Genomic DNA, 14,436 nt, shown 5'->3' with positions numbered 1-14,436 from the left:
CAGATTTGCTTATGCCGCCTCTACCACCATTATGGATGTTATTGCCGCCAATGTTTCCACCTCCGTCGCCACCACCACCAATTGGTATCATTACAAGTTATTCAGAACTTAAGGAAAAAACGGGATATGTTATAAAAGATATATTTTGGTCATTTATCGTTATTTTGATACAACTCCGCAGTTATATTCTGAGAACGAAAATTTCATCTCCTGTCAACCAAAATATGTGGTCAAGCCTTCATTTTTAACCACAATAACATCAAGATCAGAAATTTACTCTGGTGCCAAAAGCATTTGCAATTACATCACCAAAAGATTTGCTTCAGATCTCCAAACAAACCCCAAAAAGAGATCTTTAAGCAATTAGTTGTCTTTTTAAGGTCTACAAACCAAGAACACAAAGTACTAAAACAAAAGTTACCATTTTTGTACATTGCACTCTTCTGTGTTTTTCTTTCTTACCTCTTGTGATGAAACCTCACCTTCAGCAAGAACTGCAACTTCACCTGAAAATTTAGCATATCAAGAATCTGAGTTCATCGGCCATAGGTGCATACAAATCGACCACATAAATGCCAAGATCATCATAAGAAAAAGAATCTTGATTTTTCTACACGGTTTCAAGAAACGCCAAACTTAACATTTTTTGAGTCTGGTTTTCATTTCTTGCTTACATCAAAGGGAACCCATGGTCACATCTTCGTTCTCTCGACACTAAATAAATGGGGCTCACAAATGTAGATGGTAAATGACGTAAATGAGTAGAATCTAAGTGGTTGTTTACTACCTGTTGACTGCCTCTTACTGGTAAGAGGTGATTACCCGATAAGAAGGGATATTGTTTACCAACACTTTTTGACTGAGATGCTGACTCGGTAAGGAAGGGGTTCTGATTCGGCCGGTACTTCAGTCAACGCTCACCCAAATATTTGGTAACAATCATTTGCTTATCCAGATCGAACATCTTACTCAGACTGCACTCTTAGGGGATGTTCACTTTCTTTTTTCCATTAAGCCCTGTATGGGTTATTGTCTGTCTAGATAAATTTGTCTGTCCGAGGGACCAACAGGTTTGAAGGGGCAAAGAAAGAGGGTTGGATTATTTCAGGGGCATTTCTAGTATAATTTGTTTGAGATGACTTTATGGGGGCAAGTGAGGGGTCCCTGGCTTATTCCATATAGCCATTTTGGCTTCACGATTAAGCTGTAAAGAAAAACTCCTGTATGGCTGAGCGAATAAGCCATCCAGACCATTAAGCCCATTAAGTTGCAAGTAAACAGCCCCTTGCTCGGTTAACGCTTACCCAATATGTGTTGGTAAACGGCCCCTAAGCTCATTATGCTTATTCTTGAGTACAGAACAGACAGGGAAAAACATTTTACACTGAAAAAGTTTCCAATAACGTAAAAGAATATCAAACTTACTTGATTAGCGTTGTAGACGATGTACTCATTATACATTAATTCAGACGCCTTAACATTTGACGATACTGGCTTTCCACAAGGCACGACAACGTCATCCTTCCACTTAACGTGTTCAGACTCATTAGGGATCTTCTTGCCAAGCCCTTTAGTCGAATCCTTCCCTTTTGGAGGTTTATCCATATACTACAAAAATAAATAATAAAGTTAAAGACGTCGATCTTGACAAGCAAAATACCGAAGGAAAAATGTACACATAACACGACATAGGGAAAAAATAGTTGCAGGACTTCATGGAAACGGCCGCTCTACTTTTTGGAATGGATGACAGGTCTGCATACTTCCCACCATCAAACCCCACTTTCGGGTGGGCTATACTGGGCTCGTTTGGTTTGGTTTATAACATAGGGAAGACGTGTGCAATTAGTGTTATAAAATGGTAATTATATTATGAAAACCGACCTTCGCCTTCTTGAGCTCATGCATCTCCCCCAAAGCAACCTCGCTTAGTAGCATTAAGCCCACCGGGTTTTTCTTGTCGGTAAAACAATATTGAGCACTTTTGCTTACCAAGTCAGCAAAATAAATCCCTTTGCCAAACTACACATAAAAGAGAATATCTCTTGATCATTGGATTAGTCGCACGATCCATTTACAAACAAATGTGCATTATAATATATGGGTAGGTTCAAATAAGACATGTAAATATTTTCAGAAACAAGGAACAACTATTCATGCTTTATTCAAAATGAATGACGCAATAGATATTTATGATGAAAATTACTCATGATGAAAATGCATGATTCTTTATGAAAATGCATGATATCCTTAATGAAAATGCATGATGTCATGAATTATGAAAATGCATGATAAATAATATTTGTGATTATTGAGGGTTGTTATTCATGAATAATACATGAAATAGTTGGTTCCGAGATTCTCAAGATATTTATGGTTCTCATTTGAACTTTTCCCTATTATATATATAGTCACCTTTTACAAACCTAGTAATTTGTACAAACTAGTTTTCATGTGTTATTTCATATATGAAACAACATGTGTGAAAATGCGGTGTTAATACAGTGTTGTTTCATATGTGAAACATTCAGGACTGTTTTTTCCACACACAAAGCAGTCCCAAACGTTTCACATATGAAACAACAATACAGATGAAAACTGATTTGCAAGTATGTATGGTTATTGGGTTTGTAAATGAATATGCATATATATGTGTGTGTATATATATATATGTGTGGGTCTGTGTAGAGAGAGGGAGAGAGAGAGAATGAACCATATAGCCAGTTGCTGGAGCTTCGGGAGGAGCTATTCGCAATCCTTGGCTTAAAATACCAACAAAGTTTGTCAACCGAGAACCTATTAAGAACAACAGATTTTAGTACCATCTCGATGCTAAATGCTTTCTAGCAGCTGCAAATGAGGCTGCAACTTAAGAGGATTGACTGTTTGAGTTAAGAACCCGAACTATAAATCAACCAACCCATTTTAATCCAAATTGTAAAATTTATGTCCTCCCATATTACATAGCAAAAGAAACTTCAAACCCACCATGCCAAAGAAGCATCTTGTTCTTGAGTTTATCTTTATAAGGAGCAAATTTATCAAACTCCCCTCGTCTTTCAACTGTGAAAACTTCTTCAAGTTCAAGTGCCCAATCCTACGAATAAAGCCAACTTTCATCATGGGTGTTATGTTAAAAGACGAAAAAGGCCAAGAAACTGCAATTCAGATGTTTCTGCAACGTATATCATGAGATATAGAGGGAGAAGTAGACACACCGTATGTGTAGGGGCGTGTGTAGTTTGGAGATACTTCTCAACTAACCGATAATCTTCACTATCATGAGGAAGAGGAACCATTTCACATTGAAGCTTTTTATATTTATCGTCAAGTGAATCATCATTGTCAACATCAAACCCTACTAGCCTAGAAGCAATTTCAATATCCTGAAGTGCTTCTAACATCTTAACCTACAATAGAGAGAGAAAGAGAGAGGCACATAGAGAAAATGCTAATCAGATTACCATATATATATATATATATATATATATTCATCAAGAATTGGGGGGACCATAAACAGCGCGACCACATGGCATTTATTCATCAGGAATATGGGCGTGTTATTCCTTATGAATGATGTAACATATTCATCATGAATGTATTATTTATGATGAATATTCATCTGGAAATGTGGCGCGCTGCGGGCAGTTCCCGAGTTCTCAACAAAAACCAGGCTCTCAACCAAACATTCCTATATATACATATATAGGGTCACATTCAGGGAAAAACTGCAAAAAAAGAAAAAATTGAGAAACACCCTGGTAACCGTTCATCCGGATGGTATGCACATGCGCATACAAGTAGTTTTTAAGCAATTTGTCCGGTATGCACATGTGCATAAAAACCAAGAAACGGGTTCAATTACTTGTATTCACATGTGCATACCGTCCAGATGAATAGTTATTAGGGTGATCCTCAGCTTTTTTCCCCTAAACCTCCCTCTACATATATATACATGATGACATTTCTTGAAAATAAATGAATTCTTCCGTACCTTTGATTTAAAGTCATCCTCGTCCTTGATTACATGTGGATGAACGGAAGGAATGACTGTAAAAAATCGGTTGCTAGCATCAACAATCATACTTTCTTTCACTGCAGGGTTATCAGCTGCCTTGTTCAATAGATTCTGAAGTTCTGTCAATACTTCAAAACCTGGAAGAAAATGATGAAAAACAGATTGTTACGATACCGTAAATATCTCTATAACATTTTTTATAAATACATTACCAATTTTCAGTACCTTTTTGGATATTACTTTTGCTAAGCTTTCCAAGAGGCATCTCCGCCATATTAATCTCAAATTCCATCATTGCAGCTCTGCAAAGTTCAAACTTATTATAAATAAATAAATAAAAAGAATACCCCTTTAAGCATGTAGAGTAAAATAATAAAGACGAATTATATCAACCGGTATGTTTCCACGTTAAACAACATCTTCATCAACTCGGCCAACGGGGGAGCAAGTTGGCTCTTCGCATCCTTAACTTTGTTCTTCTGATGTGAGTCTTTGTTCACCCCATAATCCTGCGAAATCAAGCATTCGAGCATCAAGGGAAGCTAATGAAATGCATTCACGACCTGTTTCTTGAAATGATTCTTGAAATTCAGGTCAGTATGAAAGTAACCAGGGAAGATTGACAATACAATATCCAAGGGGTAGAATCTTCCGGGTTGCTTCTGAAGTTTCTTTTGTTCCCAAGCCTCCCATGTATTTCCAGTTTTATCAAGAAATAACCGCTTGAATTCTTGAATCGCATCCGCCTTAGACATCTCTTCCAACTTGATTCCTCCGATTTTTTCATTCCCAACTCGACCCCACTTCCGAAACACATGACAGTTTGATCCTTTATCATCTTCGATGATCTGAAGGATATAATAGCTTCATACAGACAACATGTAAGACTTAAGAAGGCACGAGTGAAAGAATAATTCATGAATAATAGACACCCACAATTGAAAGCAGTCAACAAGCCTCGGAACTTTATAAAACCACAAGGATGAGTTTGGTATCCAGTCATAGAACATGACAGACCAGATAAAATGACTAATTTACCGCTAAGAGTTGTTTATATCTTTTATATATTTTGATTAATTTGTGTAATTTATTAAATTATAGCAACATAAATATTTTATAACAAAATATATCATTAGAAAGTTTTTGTCAAGACGATTAAAATGACACCAAAATGAAAGGTTTATTTAGTTTGTTATTTTTATTTTATACCTTTTCTATTTTATTTTTTCATTATTAATATTTAATAAATTACATAAATTATCCAAAAATATAGAAAATGTATAAAACCAATATTTTGGGGGTAGTAAAGTGAAAGTTTAAAGAGCATAAAATACAATAAATAAAATTTAAAGAATGAATAAAACGTAAAGAGGGAGGCGTATTTGATGTTTTAGAATAGAATTAGGTTCTATTTTGAGATTATATTGGTAGAATATAGGTTTGTTCCACCTTGTTCCATGGGGTGGGAGTAGAACATGCCTGTTCCACTTTGTTCTACATAAAAGTCCTGTCAAATATGGAACAGTAATCCCTGTTCTGTTCTGTTCTTAATACCAAAAGCACCCCAAAGATCAATCAGAAATGGTTAAGAATATTTGGATGAACCACCTGTTAACACCAGTGGATAGGTCCGATAAGCTCAAAGTTGTGTTATAAATGCTTTTTCCGTGCTCCAAGATATGCCCGGTATCTTGCAAGCCAGATGCTTCATGGACAGCACTCCGCCCTTTCACTTTAACAGTGACCATGCTTTTGGCCTCTTCACTCGTTTCAATCTTATACAAATCAAAACGAAGTTTCTTCTGTCTTTTAAAGCAATCAACCAGATAATCTTCCCTCACAATCGGTATTTTCATCCTCCTGTCAAGTTCAAACCAACACAATTTCAAGAATACCACTCGCAAGGAGATTTTAGTCATTATTCGGATAGGCCCTTTTTAACTAGGAGCGCATCCAAACCGCCCACACCGCACCGCAAACCGCGGTTTAGAACTTCCGCATTGCGGTTGCTTTTGTACCAAACCGCACTATGCGGTGATGTTGCGGTTTTAAGTTATCAAACTGCGGTTCAAACCACACCGCACATGATATACATGTATATATTTTTAATTTTATCTATAACATATATATATATATAATTGCTAAATTTATGTAATATTTTTAATCTATTTTCTCCATGATCCATTAATAAGTCCGAAGTTTTGGACTTTGATCAATAATATTAATAAATTATAGCCCAATAACGCATTAGGATCTTTTGGGCTTTAATCAACATTCACGACACGATTTCACGTTTTTCCATTTTGTGTTGATCTGCAACTAATGCCTTCAGCCTTAAGTTACTTTCAAGTCTCAACAATTTAGTTTGAAGTTAATTTTTTTTACTTCTTAGACTATTTCTAATTTATGTAATATGTATCTGGAAATTCGACATGTTGAAACCATATATCTTTTCCGCCTATGGTCACGTTATCGTTGATTTTATAATATTGGATTATAGGCATAAAATGCATTAGGTACAAATAGTATAAACCATTGCAAGGTTTGAGGTGTATGCGGTGCGGGTTTGCAGTTTGGGAAAATGCTCAAACCGCATATGCGGTGTGGTTTGTGGTTTTGCCCCAAACAGCACCACGAACACCCCTACTTTTAACATTTCAAATGAAAATATGATCGTGGATTCGTGGGACGGTCCCATTTACTTGATTTAACGAGGATTCAGATGGTGTAAGCGAAAACCATAACGTTACCTTGCCTTCCTCATCTCTGCATTCTGATTCTCCGGCGCTCCACTTACAACTAAGCAGTTTGTATCTACCATATTTACATAAAAGTGGCACTATTTTAGCCAAGAGACCTCAAAAACGAGCATAGAGATGTTTTTCTAGATTCTAATCCGGATCTTTATGCAAGAAATACCTACCTTTCTTGATTTTCACATGAACCTGTCCGCCCACGCTCTCAATTCTGGTCTTCCACTCATCCTGGATAGTAGCATACATCAGAAAGTTGCGTGCTTTACGAACATCTTATGACGAAAATGTACTAGAAATAGTACCATAGTTTTAGACGGAACACCCATAATACAAACTTTCAAATCTCCCAGTTTTTCACTGTGGGATGACTGAGTCGTCCCATTAACCGCTGATTTTCCAGGAGTACTCGATGAAGGTGGAGGCATTATCCGAACGGGTTTTTTCACCTTCTGTGTCTTGAACCACTGAGGATCGTCAATCAGAGAAAAAGTTAGAGTCTTTGCGCCCAACAAAACGAAACAAAATTCGTTTACTTAACTACCTTCATCAGATACTGATTCTTGGTTTCTTGTGGGATGTTCCACTTTCCTTTCACACGTTCAGGCTCGGAAGTGGAGTATGCACACTTACTCCATTCGGTTAGAAACCCTTTGCATTTGTAGGTACCTCCAGAATAGTGAAGATGCCCGGAACAAAGTGGGCAGTTTTCAAGCGGTCCAAAAAGCATCCCATCAGCGCTGATCGAAGAAAATGCAAAAACATCCAAAAAAAAGTATTTAATGATATGTTATTGGTGAATGTAAACAGTTGTGTGTACTATGTAAAAGTGTTACGATAAATTGTTAGAACGCTTTCGGGCGTCCTAAAATTCTTTATGGCATTTTTTAAGTAAAGTGTCATATTAGTTTTTTTATACTATGAACACATCTTTTTATAGGGCATTTGTTTTTATAAGACACTATTTCAAATAATGTCATATAAGAATACTAATAAGACACTTTATTTCAAGCGTCCTAATTAAAAAACTTGTGAAGACGCTCAAAAACGTCATATCAACTTATCGTAACACATTTACATAATGATGCACATTTGTTTGATCCTATAAACCTAAGTCCTATAAAGCAGTCTATTACAACATCTAGACATATTTGGCGTCATATAAAGCAGTCTATTACAACATTTAGACATATTTGGCGTCATATAAAACAGACTATTATAACATTTAGACATATTTGTTGTCCTATAAAGCCGATTTTGTTGTAGTGGGTCGAATTTATATTCATTGAAGGATTAAGTGACAAAAGAGAAAACTATAATTTTTATTGTTTATGGGCAACTAAAACGCGTTGAAAGAAAAGTATTTACCAGCGGTCACGCAAGTCAAGTTCTGATCCTGATGAATCTTGATTATTAGCTTCAAGCATTTCCCGTAGCTCTACTGTTGACACACTCTTTTTAAGATCATCTTTAAGAGCCCATAATTCTTTTGCCTGGGCCTCTAGTAAACTATGCAACTTGGATGGTTCCAATTCACGATCCCCTGAATTGTTGCCGCACTTCGGTGTTTCAGGTGTCGATGGGTCACCTTCGATCTTAGCCATCTTTGACTTCTGGTCATGACCAACGGATCCTTTACGTTTAGAGCTTTGTTTTAGCGTTTCTTTCTCCTCCTTCACTTCATCTTTGCCTAAAAGAACAAGCATTAAATGGTCACACACGAGCATAACAAAGAAAGATGAAAGTTCAAATGAGAACCATAAACATTTTAACCTGGGAACCAACTATTTCATGTATTCACCATGAACATCATGCATTTTCATCATGAAAATCTATCACGCCATTCATGTTAATAAAACATGAATAGTGGGTTCTTAGGTTCTCAAAAATATTTACGATTCTCATTTTAAACCTGCCCCAACAAAAAAACCAACACAACTTTATAAAGACGCTACCTTTTTTGTTGGCCGGAACCTTCTTAACCAACGAACCAACGGTTGCCTTATCAGAATCCGACAGGTTCTCCCACCCAACCACTTTTTCAAGTTGAGTTGTTGGAGAAGCATCCATGAAACATTTGGCGTGGTGCCATGCCAACCCTCTAGCACCTTGACCCTCAGGCTTACTAGATATACGAACCTACATGTAAAGAATCAAAAGAAACTCATTTGCAAGCACAAACCACGGAATTTCTGGTTTTTGGTAGTTCATTCCAATGATAGTAATAACAGAAAGAACAAACAAAAAGAATGCCCACCTCCCCCGTCAGAATCTTTTCGTTACATATCTTACAAGTAGCACGAGCAGTTTTTGAAGCTTCGATTGTGCATTTCGTAGCAGATGGAGCAGGTGTACTTGGGGATCCGCCACCCCCGCCGCCACCTTCGACATATTGTCTTATCTTCTGTTGATCTTCCCAACGAAGTGTTTCAATGCCTTCTACATCATCGGTACTAAAATACAACAAAAAGTTAGAAAATACCATTCTTAAAATCAGAAGAGACCATTCAGGGTGTGTTTGGTACCTAGACGAGACAGGACTAGACAGGCGAGAGCGAGGTGAAAGAATTAGGTTTTAGGGTTTTGACTTCTGACAAGGGTATTTTAGTAATTTACTAATCTTGTCCTATCTCCCTTGTTTATGTTCCAAAAAATTGCATTTTTGTCCCACTAGTCCCATTCTAATGTCACATCAAACGGGATAACAAGTTTTTGTTCAGCCTGTCCTGTCCGGTCCGGTCCCACATATCAAGAAACAAAACGTACGATTTTATTTGTTTCGCCTTCTTCAATATGCACTCCGCATGATGCCACATCTGTTCCAAATATATGCATAATTAAGCAATTTCTTAACAAAATTTCATAAGAGATTAGATGTGTAGCTTTTCTACCTAGAATACGAGTAAAAGGGATGAAAGAAGCTTGATACCCCTCAAAAGAACCTTACAAAAACTTAGAGAATGAAGAGCATTTCCAACCATCGTACTTAGCACGTGTTAACCAACCCCATATACTTTCAAAAACGCAAAAAGAATCTGTGTAGTTGGCAAAGATGCGCAAAAAATAACCATTACACTTACTAAATTATGTCCAAGTTCAAGCATTTTCGCCAACAACAACGGATTCCTTCTGCACTTTTGAGAGTACAGTGGTTACTTAACAAATCGAGGCATCGTATCATGGTTAGAAATGTTATCCACCCAAAACTAAACGAGTAAAGATTGCCCCCGAGTGTCGTCGGCCCCTAGAGTGGTAGACCTAGGCTAAGATGCAATGTGAGAATACGTGGAACCCCCAAATCAATCTCCAAAAGAACATATATCGAGTAGAAAATGGTCCTATATAAGCATTTCATTATCTAGCCAAAGGCACGAACAACTGCAAAATCAGAATTACAACTTCTAACTCAAAATTTAAACAACCACACATTGTTTAAATCCACAAAAAACTAATTAACTTCCAAAAAGGAAACACAATCAAATGAGCAAAATAAGGCAATCATGTAAAGATTCAAACATACCCTCAAGAAACACAACCCTCAAACCCAAATCCCAAAATCTATCCACCCACATAAAATCAGTTCCAAATCAAAGTTCTTGATGACTTATTGCCAATTGGGTATTCAACGTTATAACAAACTTCATACAAAAACTAGGTTTTGCATAGAAATCAAAAGAACTTGGTTAACATTGAGAGGAAAAGCAAACCCTAAAATAGCAAAACCAGTACAAGACTATATTAACAAGATTGAAACAACCCCATTTGCCATTTACACCATCTGAAACAATTAAGATCAAGAAACCTAAATGCGAAGACCAAGAAACCCAAAAAAGTGGCGAAGATTAAGGAAAGAAGTAGTAGCAGGAATCTATTAACAGGTGGGTGGTCGGAATGTATTAAATGAAAGTAAGGATGATTGATTGATTGATTGATTACAGGCATGAAACCATCGAATTGGGTGGCCGGAATCATCTTGCCAAGACGAAGTGTTTCTTTATCAATAGGCTTTTTGCAGGCTTTGCATGAAGATCTTCCCGATTTTGCGTATTCAGCCTTCCATGGCTTCGGTGGAGTCGCCATTTTTTTCCAGTTTCTCACACTGTTTTTCCTTTCGTTCGCAGGAAGGAACAAGAAGAGAGTGGCAGTATGACTATATGGGTTTCTTTTTTCCCTGTTTTTGAGTACAAAAATTACCCTTTTTTTTCTTTCTTATGATGTTTAATGCGAAAAAAGAAAATACCCTTTTTGAGTGATTTCATTGTTTTGTCTTTCTATGTTTTTCTTGGTTTCACAATTAAAGTTAGGTTTTTTAGATCGTGGTATCTAGACCGGTCTATGTACATGTTGCTAATCCGAGCGTCTCAAGAAAACAGTTAGAAAAATCATCAGTGGTCTTGTATATTTTGGACCAGCTTAAAGTTAGTTTAATGAGATTCATAACTTATTCGGTTAGCTATATATGATTGTTTGTTAGTTGTTTAATGATATATAAAGTGGCTTATTCAATAAGCTTCTATAAATGAGCTTATGCAGAAAGTTAAGTTTTTCTGAACTTGCTCCTCCTGATTAAAAAACATGTTTTTTCCATCTATAAAAAAACTCTTTCAAACAAAAATCTTCTCTTTGATACAAACAGATTAATCCACATAAATAGATTTATTCATACAGGATTTTATTGGAAACCAACCAGACAACCCCTTAATTGTGTTCTAGAAAAAGTCCAAAGAAATTTAACATATCTTTTTGTTTTGAGTGATTTTTTATAATAAATCATTGAACTTACTGAGATTAAATAAGTAAGTTTTTGAACTTACTAAATAGGACAAATAAATCTTTGAATTTAATATAACCTAATAAACTTTCATATTTTGAACAATTAAGTACTTGGACAATCTTTAAGGATAAATTCTTACACTTATAAAGCATAATAAATATAACGTTTTTGTTTCCATGTATCAATAATCAATAACAAATACAACGAACCAATAAATTTGAAAAATATACATCATTTTTTTTATTAACCGTTATTGTTTTCCATATTCAACTCACAATTACAAGTGCTTGTTATGATCATGTCATTTGAATGTAAAAAATAAATAATGATTAGTTTCGCTTATGATTCTCCTTTGAGTATAGCTAATAAATAATAGATAATTAAAATAATATATAATCATTTTCGTTTGTTGGTTTAGGGGCCGTTTACCACACGCTTACTCGGTTAAACACTTAACAAGTCGTATTACCTTATTGGATGTATATGGTAAGGATCAAGAATCTTACCCGGTATAATTGTAGGCAAGGACTGAGAGTCTTACCCAGTAAGTGAGGACAACAACACATATGATGCTATTTTTATAGACTAAAATCTTACCTGGAGGGACTTAACAACCGTCAAGGGAGGAACCAAATCCATAACAAAATGCAAATAGCATGTAAAAAGATTTGTATTTTTAAATTTCAGAAACGATACACAATGTTCATAAAAATCACATGGATGAAAATTGTAATTAAACCTCGAAAGTATTACATATTCCATTTTGTAGAAGTAAATAATAGTTTTCGTCTTCGTGGTGTGTCAATTTGGTGGGTTTCATACCTCAATATACATTTACTACAAATTTGTCCCCGAGTGGTATATCTTTTAACAAAATTCGTAACGCTTGATCACCTATACCATCTGTTACGTGTAGTCACTTGTCCATTATATGAGGGTATTTCGGTCATGTTATATGTAAAATATGACGTGCCAATTCATTTAGAAAGAAAAAAAAAATCAAACCCCATAAATAATTGCCTCTTATTCCTCAACTTCACCACAAATTATTTTTACATTTTGTCACCGTCATTGGTTTTGCTTCTCTGTTAGGAGCAGTAACAACAACCCTACACCGCTACTGACATGCTTCTACTCCTGCAATTTCATCGATGGAATTGAATTACTAAGAACAAGGCTCCTTGCTTTTAACTTAAATTTACGGGTTAGATTTAAGTTATATTGATTTGACCAAAATGCCCTCATTTAAAGAACAAAAAGTGTTTTTTATAGGGTTATAGAATATTTCCTTTTGAAACTACATCGTTTGTATCTTAGTAAACTACACATTTTTTGTCCTTATATTTTCAAAATTAGAATATGATTATTATGGTTTATAAAAATATTTGGATTTGATCCCTCATTCTACCCCTGTTTTGTTAAAAAAAATTATTTATGTCCTTATGGTTTCAAAATTACAATTTTCATCCCTATAGTTTATAATTCATTATCTTTTTTTGTTCTTATGATTTAAAACTTATACTTTTTTAGTCCTTATGGTTTACAACTTATTTCTATTTTAGTCCTGCATAGTTACAAGTAGTGTTTTAGCCTTAGGGACGAAAATATAAATTTATTGCAAACCATAAGGACGAAAAAATAAAAATTTTGAAACCACAGGGACAAAATCTACAAATTTTAACAAATCACAGGGACAAAAAATATAATTTACTCTAATTTAAATAAAGAAAATTGTAGATATTTTGTATTTGTCTCTATCCTCTCTCATACAATGTAAAGATACAGTCAATAATATAGATCTTATTGTTTTAGCGGGTTCACAATATGATTTCAATATATTCATTATTTGAAACTTTATTGTTCGAATGTGTTTACATTGTGATTTCGGTTATTGTTTTAGTTTGTTCACGTTATGCACATAACTTGATAGTTAAATCAACGAAATGGATGGGACAACGTTGAAAGACGTTGTGACATTGTCGTGGCTCCTAAGGATTAAGTTTTGACCTCGCTACTATGTCATATCTCTTGGCCAGACTTAGAAGTCATCATGATTCTTCGTGTAGGTTTTATATGTCCACGTCACATCACATCACATGTCAAATGGTGATACTACTAAAGTTGTGTTAACCTATAAAGTAGCACACAAATAATACGTATGATTTAATGTGATCACTAGCTAGATGATCGTAAACTCGAATAACATCGTATGTTTATGTATATTAATATCGTATGTTTACAATATTATTTATTTATTATTCTAATAAAATAATACAAGTATGTAACTATGTCAATTACAATGGTTTAAATAGATTTATGCAATTTTATTAAGCTAATAAAATTAAATAAATGTTTAAAATTTTGGGGCTAATGGTTTTATTTTGAATGGGAATGAGTTTAAAAGATTAAATTAAAAGAAAAGTCTTTCCCATGTTGGGATATCTAGGGCAAGAATTCTCACTATCAACCCCCATATATATATACATATACATATATATATATATATACATATACATATATATATATATACATATACAAATATATATATATACATATATATATATATATATATATATATATACTAGAAGTGTACTCGTGCTATGCAGCGAGATACATCGTGATTTTAATATTTCATTTTATTCTTTATCTCAGTCGATGTTATAATATGGTTTAATGTGATTTTGAGAAAACGATGATGTTTTTATTTTTGAAGAAAATATATGTTTGAAGATATAATAAAAATTTGACAAAAATATATCGATATTAGTATCAAATTAACTATTTGAAATTCCTCATTTTTTTGTGTAATTTTTTAATTCAATTTTTTTATAATTTAATTTATGTACAATAACAAAGTAATTATATTTGGTTTAATAATATAATTTTTTATA

At 34.6% G+C, this 14,436-nt stretch overlaps 1 protein-coding gene across 1 annotated transcript; it reads right to left on the bottom strand.

Moving 5' to 3' along the window:
- Positions 1–438: 438 nt before the first annotated feature.
- LOC112518287 (poly [ADP-ribose] polymerase 1) lies at positions 439–10,879 on the bottom strand. Its single transcript, XM_025125930.1, has 20 exons — positions 10,708–10,879; positions 9,538–9,587; positions 9,029–9,224; positions 8,727–8,910; positions 8,140–8,461; positions 7,316–7,511; positions 7,077–7,238; positions 6,942–7,002; positions 6,769–6,832; positions 5,627–5,878; positions 4,648–4,882; positions 4,412–4,527; positions 4,244–4,320; positions 3,995–4,155; positions 3,219–3,410; positions 2,989–3,097; positions 2,714–2,796; positions 1,885–2,022; positions 1,426–1,608; positions 439–506 (listed from the first exon to the last, which is right to left on the bottom strand). The coding sequence occupies exons 1-20, from the start codon at positions 10,849–10,851 to the stop codon at positions 459–461; spliced, it is 2,973 nt and encodes a 990-aa protein (XP_024981698.1). The 5' UTR covers positions 10,852–10,879; the 3' UTR covers positions 439–458.
- Positions 10,880–14,436: the final 3,557 nt, after the last annotated feature.

Source organism: Cynara cardunculus, assembly GCF_001531365.2.
Source record: "Cynara cardunculus var. scolymus isolate 2C chromosome LG 9, CcrdV1, whole genome shotgun sequence".
NCBI lineage: Eukaryota > Viridiplantae > Streptophyta > Magnoliopsida > Asterales > Asteraceae > Cynara > Cynara cardunculus.
The sequence above is the reverse complement of the archived record's forward strand: the minus strand, read 5'-3'. Positions and strand labels throughout refer to the sequence as shown.

Coding starts and splice junctions, on each gene's coding strand:
- LOC112518287 (XM_025125930.1), bottom strand. CDS start 10,851: ATGGCGACTCCACCGAAGCCATGGAAGGCTGAATACGCAAAATCGGGA. Junction 6,833..6,941: donor TCATGTGAAAATCAAGAAAG/GTAGGTATTTCT, acceptor TAAATATGGTAG/ATACAAACTGCTTAGTTGTA. Junction 4,321..4,411: donor TTTAACGTGGAAACATACCG/GTTGATATAATT, acceptor TGAACTTTGCAG/AGCTGCAATGATGGAATTTG.